The 17,742-nt window shown below is 40.0% G+C and overlaps 1 protein-coding gene across 10 annotated transcripts in view; it reads right to left on the reverse strand.

Moving 5' to 3' along the window:
- Positions 1-251: 251 nt before the first annotated feature.
- The window catches only part of LOC131891933 (uncharacterized), a 29,242-nt gene continuing 11,751 nt past the window's right edge, over positions 252-17,742 (reverse strand). For 4 of the 10 annotated variants that reach the window (XM_059241631.1, XM_059241628.1, XM_059241630.1 and 1 more), the window contains one exon: positions 15,754-16,756. In XM_059241631.1, the coding sequence (XP_059097614.1) occupies positions 16,056-16,756 (701 nt within the window). In that variant the 3' untranslated portion in view covers positions 15,754-16,055. The other 6 variants (XM_059241629.1, XR_009374499.1, XR_009374498.1 and 3 more) reach the window with 6 other exon arrangements.

Here is a 17,742-nt window from a genome sequence, read left to right on the forward strand (position 1 = left end):
CACATGCGCATATGCAGCTGTCCTGCTCTCTCTTTCTCTATTGCTCTCTCTATATATCTCTCTGCCTCTCTGACTCCTAATCTTGATCTTGAATAGAACGGACGTGAAGATATAACCCTCTGTGTATATTGGATTAGGGGTGTGTCCTTAGGGACATAACACTATGAAACAACTGTCAATACAATCTGCCAAAAGATGTTTGGGTAACCTAAAATAAAAATACTAACTGGTTATGCATAAGAGGCTCCAAGTAATTTTAGGAGAATTTATTGTTATCCACAATGAATTTAGGGTTCAATCAAGTAACCGCTCATTATGTAACGACCCACATTGTTGAACATGCTGTCTGGAAACAATTCCAACAACTCCCATTTGGGATCCTCATCCGTCAAATTCATCCTGAGCAACTGTCTTAGTTCAGAAAAAGCTTCCGTTCTGATCGACATGCAAAACAGTTCGTGTCTCAATTGATACAGAAAACCAATCATAATTGACTCTTTCGTGTCAAACATGGGCAATCTTTCCCACAAGTCATTGTTTGAGGTCAAAGCCAATCCATGTGCAGTGTTGAGTATTTGGCTCGAATCGCGGCCTCCAATGCACAAAATGAATGATTGGTTGAGAAGGCCACATACTGGATTGTAAACTCCTATTGGAATATCGTCCAACGGGTGCCAAGATCTCTCAGTTATACTCAGGATTTCGACGGACTTCATGGATTGTGTTGGTGGTTCATCATATCCTCCAATTACCACCAAAGATGTCTGATTGATAACAACTGTGGCGTGAGCTCTGCGGCCAGGGTGCAGGGGAGGTCCTAAAACCCATTCATGTGTGATTGGGTCAAGTATCTCCACAATGCCGTGATTGCCCTGAAAATTGTTCCTGCCACCAATGACAATGGGCTGATCTCCCAACAAATTCAAAGTTCCTTGTTCATGAATGAAGTTTAAAGAGGAGATTGGCTGCCACTCGTTGGTTCCTGAAATTATCATATTTTGAATATTCATTTCATATCTTCATGGATTTGATCAGAGAGATGGAATGCGCTTGATAGGATTTTGAGTAAAAAAAGATCAATTGAAGAAGCGAGACAAATTTTGTTGATTGATAACAATACGGACTGATTCGCCAAATCTGATACTTCGCCTACTCACACAGTCATGTCAAGTTCTGGACATTTCATATCATTGTTTGGACAAGGGTAATTGCATTACGTGCATAATAAGCTCTCCAATCTGAAAGGTGTAGAATAGGTAGGGGTGGGACAGCAATATGCAATAGGTCATTTAGTGTCTAATTGAGGCTCAATTATGGCCCCTCTGTCTTTGATGGTAGGTACTAGAAATGCTATGGGCAGAGCTACGGGAGGTTGAACAATCGTCATCAAATTCGACTGATCTGATTTATAGATGCTCTAGGCATAGATAAGCGAGGTTGAGTATACGACATCAAATTCGACCGATCTGATTGGCTGCCAATAGTCAACGAACATGGAGGGAATCAGTAAATTTCAAAAAAAGCTAACAGGCTTATATTGCATAAGAAGGTAAAGCTTTGAATGCTTTATGGCAAATTTGATACACCATGGGTTTGACCAAGTTATTCCACAGGATTAGAGTGTCATTTGTCATTAGAATTGCATTAGTGTGGTATTTCTCAATAAAATACAGTTGTCACACTAATCTCTTGCATACCACCAATATCAAGTTGGACTAAAGCACTTCATAAGAGAGAGTACATCCATATTCAACAAATTACATGGTATAGTATAAAGAGGCACTTTTCTTGAGAGACCCATGAAGTTCACATGTGCTAATATTAATCGGAATAATCTAATGAGATATTTTAGCAATCTAATCTTATGAAAAACAGGGTTCAGAAAGGATTTAGAAAGTAACAAAAATATCAGTTATTATCTATAATGCCATATGCGTGAATCAGCTTCCCTTCAAGTAAAATTTGGTGTTGTCCTTGAAGAAAAAAAATCAATGATGCTTGTCATGATCTTACTCTTTCTTATACAACGCAGCAATTCAAAATCTGTTTGGAAACATTTTAGTTCTTCTGATCGGGTACACTTTTGAAGTGGAGCCACTTGCCAAACCTTGTGCGTCTCTGCATCCAGGGTCCCCAGTAGCTATTACTCCCGTCCACCCTGATTTAGTTGTTCTCACCTTCGGTCCAAACGTTGCAAACTGTCGATTGCTCCATGCAAATGAGGATTCCATCGGGGATCTGTGCCTGCATTCTTGTGGTTTGCGTTGGTTGTATCGCAAAACCGGTTAGTTGGCGGATAGATGCTGGCACAAGTTGACCAAGTTCAAGATCAACAAGAGTTAACTCTGGAAAGAAGAAAATGGCTCAATTACCATACTTAAGAGTACCAGAAGTGTGCTCGACAATAAAAACACTCATGTTCCACCAAATGCAAATTTATCTAATCCTAAAGAAAACATGCTATCATTAATGGTAAAGATTATATAGGGATGCCTGAGGTGTGTCTTGTCAACGCACACACCCGCAAATCAAACAGATGAAGGAATTGCTTACCTGTTTGTTCCTTTACATATTCAGTCTTCAACCAGAGGGTCGCATTAGGATCCTTACGGTCACCAATGCATCTTATAAAGTCCTTTGGTCTAGATACCATTTCACAATTAAGGGTCGAATGGTTGCATCTCACTCCGATACAATGTGCATTATTTTGAGAGTTCAAGCACAATGCTGACGTGGATAGAAGGTCTAAGCTAAAATGATCAATAAAGTGATGCAAAGAAACATACATTAAAATTGGTAGAATTAGGCAGGTCGAGGTGATTCCACGTGGTTTCGTAAACGCACATATTGAATTGCAACAAGTTAGGATCGTCATTAATTTTCAATACTGTTGGACTTCAGTTTCATTCAAATTGACGACAAAATACAGCTTAGGATTTTTTTCCGTGCTGCAGCAAGAGTTTAGATCAAGCAATATGTACTCAAGCCTATATCTGAGCCACAACATGGTAATACAACAAGGGAAAATTGAATCGTTATGGTTTTTAGCATCAGAGATATTGCCAGGTCGATAACATGTATCAGAAACGTCATTGATCGTCATTGATTGTTGTTTAGAAACGGTAACGAGAGGGGAAAATGGCTATTTATGCAATAGCGGGGGCCTTGTTTACGTGGAGTTTATGAAAGTAAGGCTTGAAGAAAGTCGTCAAGGTCAAGACACCTTGAATGCGTTCGCTCATAGATTTTCTATACGCTATATGTCGGCCGACCGACCACTCGGTCGGCTAAACAGTACAATAAACCGGTTTGTAATCAATTCCCAGGAGACCATCCATTGTACTGTTTTACCAGCCGCGTGGTCGGTCGTCCGACATCCAGTGTCTAGAAATCTATGGTTCGCTATTTCATGCCGTCGCAGTTAAAAAGAAGAGCAAGGGCTTCTCTTCCCACGAGAGAGGGCATGATTAAATGGCAAAAGCATTCAAGGTGTCTTGACCAATCGACGTTTTGAGATCCGAACTTGAGTAAACCGCATGCAAAGAACGCCGCCGCTATTGAATACACAGTTTTCTTTTACAAGGACCGGTATTCACGGTATGATTTCCGCCCTCGAAACCATTCAAAGCCAAATTAAACACAGCCGTGAAATAAGATTTCTAATGGTGGCTATAGATGTTCTAGGCATAGAAACGCGAGGTTGAACATTCGTCATCAAATTCGACTGATCTGATTGGACGCCAATTGTCAACGAACATGGGCTTTATTTGGAAACCTTCCCAACAGGGAGTCAGTCCCTTCTAAAAAGAGGTCTCACGTTTGCATTGCATAAAAGGGTAAAGCTTTGAATGATTTATGACAAACTTGATCCACCATGGATTCAACCAACTCAATCCACAAGGTTAAGAGTGTCTTTTGTCATTAGAATTGAATTAGTATGGTATTTCTCAATAAAATGTACTTGACACACTGATCTTTCGCATGCTGCCAGTCTCGAGTTGGACTAAAACACCTCAAAAAAGAAACTACTACCGTGTTCAACAAATACATTGTAACGGAAAAAGGGACTTGCTTCTTGATAGACTCAGGAAGCACACATGTGTTAAAGTTTATCTGAATAATAATCTAAAACAATAACCGATCTCATTGTTTGGGAGAGCATCCTCGAGTAACATTAAAAATCGATTCCTTCTTGGACTTTATGATACTTTCACTAATATTGGTGCTAAATTTGAAAGTTTGCAAGTTTCTTTCATGCTGATGTTCGCTTATTTTATAAAGCGTTATTTTAGTAAAGGGGACATATAAAGACAAGTATGACTCACTAATTCCCTCTTTATCTGTGTCAACTTGAACACATTTTACCTTTCGTTGTCTCTCGGATGGTCTTGCCATTGACGATCACATTTGAACGTGTGAGGAAGGTATAAAGCTGACAACGAAACAGACCAGGATGGCTGGAATGCGATGGGAATCAAAAAGGCTGTGATCAAGTGCAGGGATCGCATGTTTCACTTGCTTCGAGATCTGACTACTGTGAGTACTAAACTCTTTTGGGAAATTTATCACCACTCATTTGATTCGGTTCAAATATCAACTCAGGTCTCAATTTCTCACATAGTCAGATTTATAATATAAATAGACAGGCATATACAATTGATTAATGCTTCAATTCACTTAGAGGTCAAACATAAAAGGCCATTGATGCATTGTAATATTTAGGGTCGTATTCTTAGGGGAAATATCAATTGACTATTTCAAATCAAAATGAAACGCTATAATCTGGCCTCGCTGCCTTTCATGAACTGAATGAAAAAGGCGACATGTTTTTTGTGTGTCCACATTCAGTTGCATCCAACCCCAACATATTTTGCCTAAAGTAGTCAAAAATCTAAAATATGGAGTAACTCAGAACACACTTGAATGGAAAGTTTACTCTGCAAAGATCCCATAAAGGCCTCCAGAGTTTTTCTATCCTCAATCAACCAAGTCCAATCGCACAAATAAATTGAATTTTTTTCACGCCAAGAGCCCTAAACAAACAGCACCTAACAACCTTTTTTATGTGCATGTCTGCATAAGGCAGTATCCTCCGCTTAAACTCAAGATGAAACAAAATATAGTACATAAGATTCCTTGAGTGGAGCCTCGAAAATGATCCGTTGGGAATTTTTGAAGTATGAAAAAAACATCGTTTGTTCAAACTTTTGCTATGATCTTTAGCATTTCGTTTTGTCTAATTGTGTATTTTCTTCCCAGTTTTCCCATTTTTGGCGTGAGTATTATCTATTTTCATTTGAAAAATATTGTGCCGTTCATGGCAAACTCCCAAAGGTTTTTTCGAGATAAACTTTCCGTTTAAGTGTGTTTTGAGTCAGTCCATGAGATTAATCAAAATTTACAATCAATCACTAATAGATATAAAGAGTTATATTATCTTCAAGAACCATTAAATTAGTTATAAGGAATCATGGATGGTGATATTGTCAACATTTATGCTTAATGGGGTGTGCTGAAAAAGACAATGACTATCCGTCACCCTGATCTCGATACCGTGAACCATTGAATGCGACATCAAAGGCATGGAGAACTCATTTGAATACTTTAGATATAATGTATATACCCCTCTAGTATATACCGATATAAAGATCACTCGGGCAAGAATGGTACTACCACACCAACCGGTGAATCTTGTACAATGAGGAAGATTCATCAAACCACTCGATTGTGGAATCATTGTGCATCATTGGCACAAATAACCCCAAGTTGCTCAGAATGTTTTAGATATGCTTCCCAAAAAAAAGAGACCAGAACCGATCAAACTAGGAAGACTGCAAAGGCGAGTTTTACCTCTAATAACAATTTAAACAATTTAGATGGAAATGCAATTAGTACTGCCTGTGTAAACTGAGCTGTAATGCTTTTTGTTTTTATGACCCTTGAGCCCCACGGTGCGAACAACCTCAGGTTCAGTGTTTGTTCAAATGGCAAGACTTCTAGTTGATGTTTTCTTTGCTAAAGAAACAAAAGGAACAGTTTTTGTTACATAAGCGTCTTTGAAAGTAGCATACATTAATATATCAAATAATCTAAAATACAGTATGAGGTATCACTACGCAAAACATAGTCAAACAACACCAATTTTACCTTTTATACGCTCTGACATAACATTTCACCAACATCTTTTTATCAGATGCTTAGTTTTTACAATTTGAATGTTGCGTTTTGCAGTAAATTGGAGCGAAAAGTGAGCTAACTATAATTCAAGTTATGGACAAAACAAAGGATGCACTTCTTTGATGGCATGATGGCAAATCTTTTTAACCTAAAATAGCATATACTGGTAGTTAAAACATTCAGGATGTAAAGTTGACGAAAAGTCTTTCTTGAATATGAAAAGCTACTCTAGCCAGTCATGTCTTTGAAATATTATGACGTTACATCCGGCAGTTTAATTTTTAACTTTGTCACAATTTGCAACGATTATTTTCTACTCATTTTTATCAAACGTCAATAAGGATTTGTGAAACTTTCAGATCAAAATCAAACAAACTCGTTGTTGACAATTATGACATCATAGTTGTGACATGTTTATTTTAAGTAAGTTTCAAGTGACATTATACCACTCTTTCTGCATGTTTCTGGAAAGCAAACCACTTCTGCTTATTTTTGCGACATTGAAAGAACGTAATACATTTCTGGGCATTGATTATAAGGCATTACCAGAGCATTTTGGAGTTAAATTTGGTGCAAAATACAACATTTGAAGAGTAATATCTCAGCGTCTGCTCATTGGATATTTATGAAATGTCAAGTGAAAACACATCCAAAGATACGCACCACATCATAAATAACGTTTTTTCCTTAGTTTTTATCTTCTTTTAATTTTTCAGTGGATAAATTTATAATCAGAGTTATATTTAATGAGTCATTGTTTACCAATAGAGACGCCTTGAATGGCGGACAAGCTTTTTTTACTCCTCAGACAATAATCTTGTTTTTAATGGTTTGAAGTCGATAAAATAGTACCAACTGTGATACCAGTGAGCGGGGCCACGCCCACGAACAGTGGCCCCCCATGAATCAGTGATATGCCCCGTTCAATGCACCTCCCCTCCAATCCTTCCTCTGCTCATATTCCCCGGCTCACGTCTTTTTCAAGACGTGAGCTTCTAGCCCTCCAACCCTCTCCCTCTTCCCAATCACCCCTCCCTTCCGTTCCCCCCCTCAATTGCCATAGTGATTTCTCTTTTCTAGGTCGGATTGGACAACTCGGTATCGCGAGGTACCAGTATTGGCGGCAACAGCGTAACAACAACAAGCGGAGGAGAGGAGGGAATCAACCGGTATCGGACTGTTTTCTCAACTGTCATGGAAGGGCAAACATGCCGCGGGTGGCTGGTGCGGGACGGTGTCTCAACAAGATCCCAAGACACGCCTTCACCTTCTTATTCGACACGTGGGTCACCGAGGAGAAACACGGAGTTGCTTTCCTGGCAAACAGGGCTTCGTGGTCCATGCCAGGAAGCCCGCTGGGCGTGGTCGGCCCAACGGTGGATTGGAGCTCTACATTACCAAAGGCTTTGAGCTCACCCTTCTCTCATCCTCTCCTCATCACATAGCCGTGGATGCCCAATGCTTTACCATCATTGGCGTTTACTATCAGCCAACCACGGACTATGATGACCTCGTCTCAGATCTTGCATCCATACTTCAGAAGGTGAAGAATCCGGAGAAAATCATCATTGGTGGTGACTTTACCATCCGTCCTGACTCAAGTGAATTCTCCGAGCTCGCCCAGATCCTGAGCCAATGGAGAACTCTGCGCTCCGACCCGGGAGTCCCAACACACACCTACTCCCGGGGCGCCTCTGTACTTGACCACATTTTCATATCAGAAAATATTCCATCTCCGGCCAGTTTCGTCCATCCACTGGCCGTGTCTGATCACCTCCCCATGCTTGTTATTTGGTTTTCTATGAGGCCGAGTGACAAAGCGCCCTCTAAAGTACAGAACGTTAAACATATTTCGTGCAGCGTAAGGGGGCTATTGGGATTGGATTGGAATTGCTTCTGCTGATATGCGAATTATCAGCTTTGCCAATGTGGAAACATATATCGAATATTTTTTTTCTCTTTTACAGACAGGAATGGATGGCCTGGCAAACCTTGACAAAGCATTTACTGGTTGATTTTATGTTCTCATTAACCAAGAGGCAATGATTTATGATGAGTTATATTTGTGGAAGCAAATTTGTCTTTAAGATATGGCCAGCAACGATCCGTTTTGAGTATCCTGCCTACTCTTTCTCATTGCTGTCCTAAGTGTGGCTAAAACTATCAGGTCTAAGGTCTAATATTTAGGGAAATGGCTCTAGCCGATCAAGGATATGACTATAAAAAATTGTTTACCACAAATTCACAACGCCTAACGATTATTGTTATCAGATGAAAATATATGCAAATGCACCCACGTGTGGACGGATTGATAATTAAAAAAGAGGTTATTTGGATAGGGCAACATGTTGAAAATGCATCTTCAAACTTTAAACCCCCTTCTTGTCAAGGTGATCGAAATCCAAGCATTCTAAATTGTGAGCATTATATCGTTGGAATATCTTTAATACAGGTTATCATTGAGCTGTAAGGAAATGCTAAGGAGAATATGTCAATATAATTCGAACGCTACCGTTCTTTTAACCTAAAATGAGCTCAATCAATCAGAAAATTGGCATCAAAAATTGATATATGTTTTTCTTCGGGTATGCCATTGCTTTCTTTCAAATTTTCATGGGACACCTTTTCCTCTTCTAACTAGTAGTAGCTTTAACGACCAGCATAACTAGTTCCCCCTCCTCTTCAGTCACTTGGGTCATCAATCATCGTCATCATCATCTTTTATTCCTGAAGTCCAGAACCTACCCAAATAATAGTTCACACAATGTCACACAATCCGCCCACTCTCTTTTGGAAACTTCTGCATGGAGACGGGAGCAACCCGCTGGAGATCAGCAAATGTGGGAGCCTATTTCGTTGGACAATGACCAAACTGCATGCAGGTCATGATGATACCCAAATGACATTAACGATCGTTTTGGGAGAAGAAGAGCCCCTCTCTTCCGTCTCCAAGGATCAAGCCGCTATTGATTCACTGGATGCTGATGAGCCGGGTCCAAGTGGCCGAAGTGGGGACATCCCACTCCTTCCTATTCAAGGTTAGGATCGCTCCTCACCTCCTGCCCCTATCCCTGTTCTCCCCAGCCTCTCCATCTTCCCTTGACCCAAGCCCAGGGTGGGCATTTCATTTTTTGGACACTTTTGTCCACCCCTGTCCAAAAGTGTCCAAAAATAAGGGTGGACAAAAGTGGAGAAAAGTGTCCAAAAATACGAATCTTTAAAACTACAAATATGAAAGAAATTCTATATGAAACCTATCCTTTACTTCAAAAATTGCTCATTGATGGTTCCAAGAGCAAGATAAGTCCTTAAAAATCTTTGCCATATACCTCTAACATACCCAAAAAAGATATTTGAAAGATAGGTTCTTAGCTCTTTTTTTCTTACCTTAGATTAGAAAGCAAGTAGGGAACAAAGTCTCCCTCTAGTAGAATACAGCTGTTGCAAAGCATTCAAAAACTGAAATAGCTAAACATTAAATTCTGGTTATATAGCTTCGTCCACAATAACAAATTTGAGATTTATTGCAGACATGAATATGCCTAATATGCCTAGCGGCATTTAGAAATAGACGGTGTGATGGTTGCCTTTGCTGGCTGGGCTAGGTTCACCCATCTGACCCTAGCACCTCAAACAAAAATATGTTTGATACCGATTCAAATTTCACTTAGAACTTCCGCTTCTTTTTGCGTTCCTATTTTTCTTTTTATAGAAACCGTTCAAATAGAAAGAGAGGTAAAAAATATCCGAGGGGAAGAACTTCTTGGATACATCCAAAGATGGGGACATGGACCCACTGTACAAGAAAGCAAAGAATGCTAGGGAAATTGGATCATCGGTGTGCATCCCAAGCTTCCGGGCCTACTGTCGAGCCCTCTTTTAAAAACACAGTACTCCAACTTTTCCCGTCCTACCCACAAATGTGCAAGAAAATCACCCTCGTATGCAGGATATTTTCGAAGGGGAGGTAAATTACTTTTTGGCGGAGCAAAAGAGCCAAGGGGTTGGGCTACGTGGTTTCTCTCCGTGGCACTTGAGCGAACGTCTTCACTTCTCGTCAAGCTACTTTCCCAAATACTTTCCAAAGCACTGTATGACGCAACTGCTTCCAAAGAATAGCTTAACTGTATTTTTCTTCATGTTCAAGATCAAGAAGTGGACAAGGATGGATCCGAGCAATTATCGATCTATTGCCTTACAAAACCCTTTTATAAAAGCCCTATTCCACATTGAGATTGGCAAGGCATGTCAAGTTGAGCGTTTAGATGATCTTGTAGTCACAGACCAAGATGCTTTAAAGGCCATCAGGGACTTGAGACCCTCGAGCTCTCCTGGCCCTGATGGTGTAACATCTCAGTGTCTGATGAGATGCTCACTGGTTCTTGCTCCTATTTTCTCGTACTTGATGCGTTGCATCTTGGATCAGGGCAAGTTCCCCTCTTCTCTGAAGCTAGCTCAAGTTATTCAAATTTTAAAGGGGTAGATAAGTCGCTCCCCAGTAACTATAGGCCGATTTCTCTCACTTCGAATATTGCGAAGGTGTTTGAGAAGATAATGAAATTCAAACTTGTTGAATTTCTTGATGTTCATCAAGTCCTTCCTCCTAGCCAGCATGGGTTCTGAGCACATTTTAGCACGGTTACCCAACTGATTGAACATATAGAGCAAGTTACTTGAGAGCCATGAATCAGTCCATGTAGTTTATCTCGACTTTGCCAAGGCCTTTGACAAGGTAGATCATGGCCTTTTAGTTAACAGGCTCCTTGAGATTAGGATCCAAGGCAAGTTCTCAATTGGCTATGAAGTTTCATTTGTGGTAGGAAACAATTAGTTAAGGTTGAGAGATCCCTTAGTGACATACATGATGTCAAGTCGGCTCCATTTTGGGCCCTCTCCTTTTCATTATCATCATTGCTGCGCTTCAGAAGCTTGGTAGTAGTAATGTCAGTATTTATTCCAATGCTGATGATACAAAATTGGTAGTTGGTAGAATTGGTCAGAATTCCGGTTGTCTGGTAGAGGTCCTGGACCAAATATACTTTTGGGTTGCTGCGAGTAATATGGCACTGAATGGAATGAAATTCCGCTCAATGATCTTTGAGTCAACGTCATTAGACACTCCACTATTAGATGATGAAGGTAAGGGCATTCAGCAACTCTAATCCATGAAGGATTTAGGTGTAGTCCTCCAAGATAATGGAAAGTTCGATGATCATAACCAGTTGAAAGTGGGTAAAGATTTTTTAAACATGTGGTTGCAAAGATCGCACGTTTAAATCCAGAGATAGTATCACGATGCTAACTCTGTACAAGTTGATTGTTCAGCCACATCTTGAATATGCCTCGCCAATTTGGGCTTCAATTAGTTCAGCAGGTTTGCAAAAGCTCGAGCAGGTCCAAAGATGTTTTTCTAGGAACATTGAGGATATGAGAGAGAGCTCTCGTATTGGGAGAGGTTAGAAAGGTTGGGATTGTACAGTACTCGGAGAAGGTACGAAAGGTATCTGATACTGCACGTTGATTTTTCGAGATTTATGTTGATTTTACGAGATACAAACCTCCACATACGATCTGGATCTCGATGTTCATCGGAATTTCGTTCAAGCAATGGTGTGCTCCAAGGAGACCCTTGCTCCCCTATCTGATTCAACCTCTTCTTGAGTGATCTCCCTCAATATCTCAACCATGAGGGTGTGTCTCTGGACAACACAAAGGTCTCACACATGATGTATGGAGATGACCTATGCATTTTGGGATGCTCAGATGAAGACCTTCAACGGGGTCTCAATGATCTACAAAGATACAACCTAAAAAATAATCTAATCATCAACCCCATCTAGTCAAAAGTACTAGTGCTCCACAAGGGTAGACTTCACCCGTCCTCTTTGTACTATGGAGGCCAAGTCATCGAAAAAGGGAATGACTTTAAGTACCTTGGAGTCACCTTCAGCTCGCAACTGTCTTTTTCGAGCCACCTTTGAGAGGTTGACGCTAGAGCGAGAGGTAAGATCGGTTTCCTTTTCCCAACTCTTGACCTTTCCAACCTTCCTCTTCTCCTTGTTTTGCGACGCTTTCAGACTTTCATCTTACCTTTATACTAGTACACACTTCTAGTATGGACCTCTGGTACAATATCTAAAAATGTCTGGGACACCACAAACGCGACCTTTGAAAAATATCTCATGCGATATCCTTTCTCCTCAAACAATCGCATGATTCAATTCTTAACTTCCACTCATGCGGTTGATCCGGTCATCCGATTATTTGAATCGCTTCAGTTAATTTTAGGATTATTTCACACCAAAACTGTTAATTTTGTGGAAACTCGGAGAAAACACCTGAACATTACGGAATTACCCCTAGCCCCCTAAGGGCAAGGAAAATACTAAAAACAAATATTCAACGAAAAGGAATGATCATGAAAGGTTAGGTGATTCCATTATTTTCTTACCGCCACGAGCGGGAATGTCAGGGGCTTATTGGACCCTCTTAGGCGGCTGGGACTACTTTGGGCCGTTACTTGGTTTCCTTTTGCTTTTTAGGACTACCATGGCCTAAATCATGATTTTCATGTTTCTATGCAGATGATTAAGAGACACCTAAGCTCAAGTCCCGTTCCTAAAAATATCAATCACTTGCCCAAAAGCCAATCATCTACAATTAAGGCTTCATGTTGTTATATCAAATGACCTGGTCGTTTCTGGCTCGTACTAGGGACCCTGAATGCAGAGAGACGCTCGAGATTTGGCAAGAGGCTCCACTTCAAAAATGTAAACGATCAGAAGAACTAAAAAGTTTCGAAACAGATTTTCAGGGCATTAGCCGTTCCTCAATAAATGAAACGAATTACAGTTACAGTTTGGTCCAAAATGATAATTCGTTACACAACCATTACTAAAACAAAGAGATGTAATGGCGTTACTCGTTACAATTGCTTTTACTAAAATTTAAGGTGACCAATATCTCATGGGGTTTGCGTCCTATATTAATTTTGGCAGTTGTTCAAAATGCACTTCATATAATGCTTTGACGAGTCAAGATTGGGACCCTAGATGGGGTAATGATTGATGAGAGTTGAAACAACGTCGCAAACGTCATGATGGAAAAACAGTATTAGCCATTGTCATGTCAGTAAAGCTTCCTTGTTTGATGTTAAGCCACGGAAATGTGGAGTCTTGGGAAATTTGATGCATCATGCTCAAGCCAAAGGAAGAATTACCTTCCTGCACTGAATTAGGTCTTCAGTCCAAGGGAATCTGATTGAGAATATGTGAACAATGAAATAGTAAATGCAACAAGATTTAAAACCAAGAACACCCTCAGAGTGTGTGACATTACCAACGATTATGAATCTCCGGCGTTGTTGTGCTCACTTGGTAGAATCGTGAATACAAGAAAGAGACTTCTCTTGTGAACTCCATCAGGCTAGGTTTGCTCTCTAATAAAAAGATTCGTTGACCAGACGGAGAATATCTCACGCCCTGCCGTGATCCTCCGGGTCAGGTACCACTCATTACTACGGCTACTTCGCTCCGCCAACACTTGACTGCAAAGAGATCCAACGTAACACCACAGAGTAGGTGAGAGCCAGAACAATGTTCAAACTCGACTTCCATTGTTTGTAATATGCTAGATGGATGGAGGCTCTGTTGAGCCTTAAGTTTCCTCAACTGTCATGAGACAAACAAAAAATTGAAGGCCACTTTGGAAATCAAAAAAGGAACGAGTAATTCTTTTACTTTTTGGGTCGTTACAATTACACCATTTAAAATTTAATAGAATTACAGTTTGTAACTTGTTTGGTATGGTTTATTATTCCAGTAGAAGTGGAGTGTGTCCATGTCAATGCAAGATCGAACGTATATAGTAACGCATTCCAAATCCATCCTAACAAGAGCTCAATTAGTAGCATCTTGCTACAAGTTCCTTTTTCGAAAAAAGGACCGAATTCCTGTAATTTTGGTACTAATGCCCTGCAGATTTTGAATTGATGCGCCGTATGAAAAAGAGTACTATCATGACAAGCATTATTGAATATTTTCTTCAAAGACATTCCCAAATTTTACTTGAAGGCAGGCTAATTCATGGATATGGCATTCTAGATTGTTATGAATATTTTTGTCACCTTCTAAATCCTTTCTGAACCCATTCTATCATAAGATGAGATTGCTCAAATATCTCATTAATAGGGGTCGGAAAAATAGCTTGTGATTTTGGACAAAATAGTTGTTTTTAATTAATGAAAATCAGCCAAAAGAAGTTCCGAAAACGTAAAATTAGTTTTAAAAAGGTGAAAATAGTGTATTACTTGCTTGGATGAGTATTGGTGTGGTAATTAAGGTGAAATTTGTTTGAATTCTATTTTCACGATCTTCTTGCTCTTTGGACTCAGTGCCATCCCAGATCTTTGCCCTTGAAATGGTCTGTTGTGAAGGGATTTGTTGTTCTTGCATGAGGTTCCCCTTTTACCAATGGTTTGAAGATGGGCACCGAAAGGCTCACTCATTTCCCTGGGACTCTTGCCGGTCTTCAGCAGGCCCTTACTATTGGTTCTGACATCAAGACTGCTCTCACTTGCGTTTTAAAACATTGTTTTGGTGGCAAACGATGGGAGGATTACCACTCGCCCCAAGGTTAAAATTAGATCATGGCATTTTGACACTCCTGTAAGTGCATGACTCTAACTTTATGGGCTCAACACTTCCTATCAATGAAAGCTTGAGGTTTAATGTTAAACAAAGCTTTGAGCAGGGACAAACAATGCCCAATATTTTTACACACATCCTGTACTTCTCCTAAATTTCCTCTCTAAATGATCAAAACCCTTCAGTTTGCCCGAAAATCCTCGGATTTAGGTTACTTTACGGTTAAAATTCATGAAAAATTGACCAAAATAGTTCAAAACTTAATTTAACCTAAAAGACATATCTTTCCGACCCCTAGTTATGAGTGACAACTATGGGGACGTTTAGGCAATCTTTGACAGGTTCGTTTGTTTGCTGCTGCCAGTGCGAGTATTGCAAATATGGAGCTTCAAACACGTTTTTGAGAGGTTGGCCGTTCTCTCACGGTACTATGAGAAAAGGTCAGCTTCCTTAAAACTAGTGTAGTGCCAAATTTGCAACACTGGCAATAGCAGGCAAGTTTGTTTGCTGGTAGCGGGAGCTCGCCTAAACGCCCGAATAGGTAACTACATTGTCGTATATGCGTAAGATGATTGGAATAAGAACAAAGGACAAAAGGAAGTCTCTCAGTGGAACGCCAGGAACAGAATGTATATCGACAGCAGAATACTTGAGTTGTACACGAGCATGTCCAATGAGCAGAACTGCCAAATACTACATACATATGCTTGAATATAAATATATTGACCAAATTCTCCTTTCATGGATCATAACCAAATGTCATCTTAAGTCAATGATAGAAGTAGGTAATATTGCCGTTGTCCGAAAGCATTATGGTTTCGATTTCAATTGCTGACCTATGTCGTTGATGAATATCAGGACCATCCCTTTTTTTTTTTGAAGAGATAAATCTTTGACGTAGATCGAGATTTCAAAAGCATTAAAGCTGCAAGGTAGAATACAATGCCTCTTAATGAGACGAAAAATACAAAAAAAGTCGGAAGAAAATAGGCAAAATAGTTTTGAAAAATGTTAAACTTTTGAAAGATGTCACTCTACTCCCTAATACATCATGAAAGATTGTTGAAATATGTAAAGATACCAAAACTCGTAAGGACCGTTGACTATAATGCAATAGTCGCAATATCGTTCAATCGATTTTGTTTTTCTGTCTTTAGCGACTGATTTTGATAAAATCCTCTATTTCAATTGCGAATATCTATGTCATTTAAAGAAACTCACGGCACAAGTATATCAATTAATGGACATGGTATAGATTGTTGGGGTCAATGGATTCCCCACATTTAAGGCGGTGAATTTTCCAAATGGATAAGGTCTACTTTCCCATGTTTGATTAAATCCATGGATTTTCCACACATAATGTTTTAATACAAATGTGTCGAAGTTGACTTCACATAAGGGCAAAAAGTGAATTTCGGTGTCTCTTTGAAAAAGAAAACCTTTGTATGAAGGGGCGGGTAAAGTGAAAGATGGCATGTGTGACCAGGTCATTAACTCAAAGTCCAAAAAGTATGCTTGTGTAGAGAACTCATTACCATTCCCTCCAACGGATAAGGCCCCTCTTCTACCATCGCCCAGAATAACCACCCCACAACAAGAATGATAAACAGGTTCCGGCCTATCCTCCAACTTGGTCCATTGATTATCTCCCTTGGACAAAAGATAGGTATCGCTCTTAGGTGTGTTATTGTAGCCTCCAACTATGAGGATTGTGGTGGAGCTGACTTGAACCAGAGTGAAATAACCTAAAGCCACAGGCAATTTAGGACCATCACTCCAGGAATAAGTATGAGGGTCGAAAAGCTCACAAATATCTGTTGGCTCTCCATCATTGTTTTTACCCCCGATCATGATTAATTGGTTTCCTAAGAGACCAATGGCGCCCATTTCATGGCGTTCATTCGGTGGTGGAAATGAATGCCACTCGTTCTCATCTGAAAAAGGGCGTATTATATTAGATTTTTGAGGTGCAAAATAAATGGAACCAATATTTTGTTGCAATATATTTTGCAAAAAGTAAGATACTTTGGTGCCGTATCAATCATAATAACACAAAGGGAACCAGGAACTAAGTTTAACAACGTTTCCGATTTTCTTTGCTTTTACAAGCTAAAGTAGGAACCTCAAACTATGATTGGTAAATGAATAGGGGGACGCACTCTAATACCATTTCAAGGTTTGTATTTGACGTATTGGGACATCAAAGAGGACAAGAATATGGCTTCCAAATATATTTCCTGAGATCGCTTGATCTTTTGGAGCTTAATAGCAACTACTTTTCAATGAATCGAATTATAGTTCTAGGCCATTTATCCTTGAAGAGGGTTGTTCGTATAGCATTTAATACGATGCTTTTTTTTGTCAGCTGACGCCTCGAATGGCGGACGTGCGTTTTTACTCATCCAGCAACAATCTTCATTTAATGGTTTTAAGCAGTCAAATTAGTGCCAACTCTAATACCAGTTAGCGGGGCCACGCCATGAATCTGTGATATGCCCCTTTCAGTGCACCTCCCCTTCCAATCCTTACTCTCCACAAATTCCCCGGCCCACGTCTTTTTTAAGACGTGAGCTTCTAGGTAGAAGCCTTCGACTTCTCATCTGAGACGTGGGTCACCAAGAAGAAACACGAGAGTTGCTTTCCTGGCAAACAGGGCTTTGCGATCCATGCCAGGAAGCCTGCTGGGCGTGATCGGCCCAGCAGTGGGCTGGAGCTCTACACCGTGTCCCGTATTAAATGCATCAACAAAAACAAGGCCTAGGTCCAAAGGGAGTAGATCTACGTTTAATTACTTTCCAATATATCCTCCCTTAAGCTTCAAACAAGCCTTGATTCGACCTGGCATGCTATTGAACAAGTTTTCAAAGATCTCTGGAGATATTTTGGCCCAAGCTTGATGGAGCTGTTTTTCAAGAGTAGC

This window comes from Tigriopus californicus, chromosome 12, assembly GCF_007210705.1.
Source record: "Tigriopus californicus strain San Diego chromosome 12, Tcal_SD_v2.1, whole genome shotgun sequence".
Classification (NCBI taxonomy): Eukaryota; Metazoa; Arthropoda; class Copepoda; order Harpacticoida; family Harpacticidae; genus Tigriopus; species Tigriopus californicus.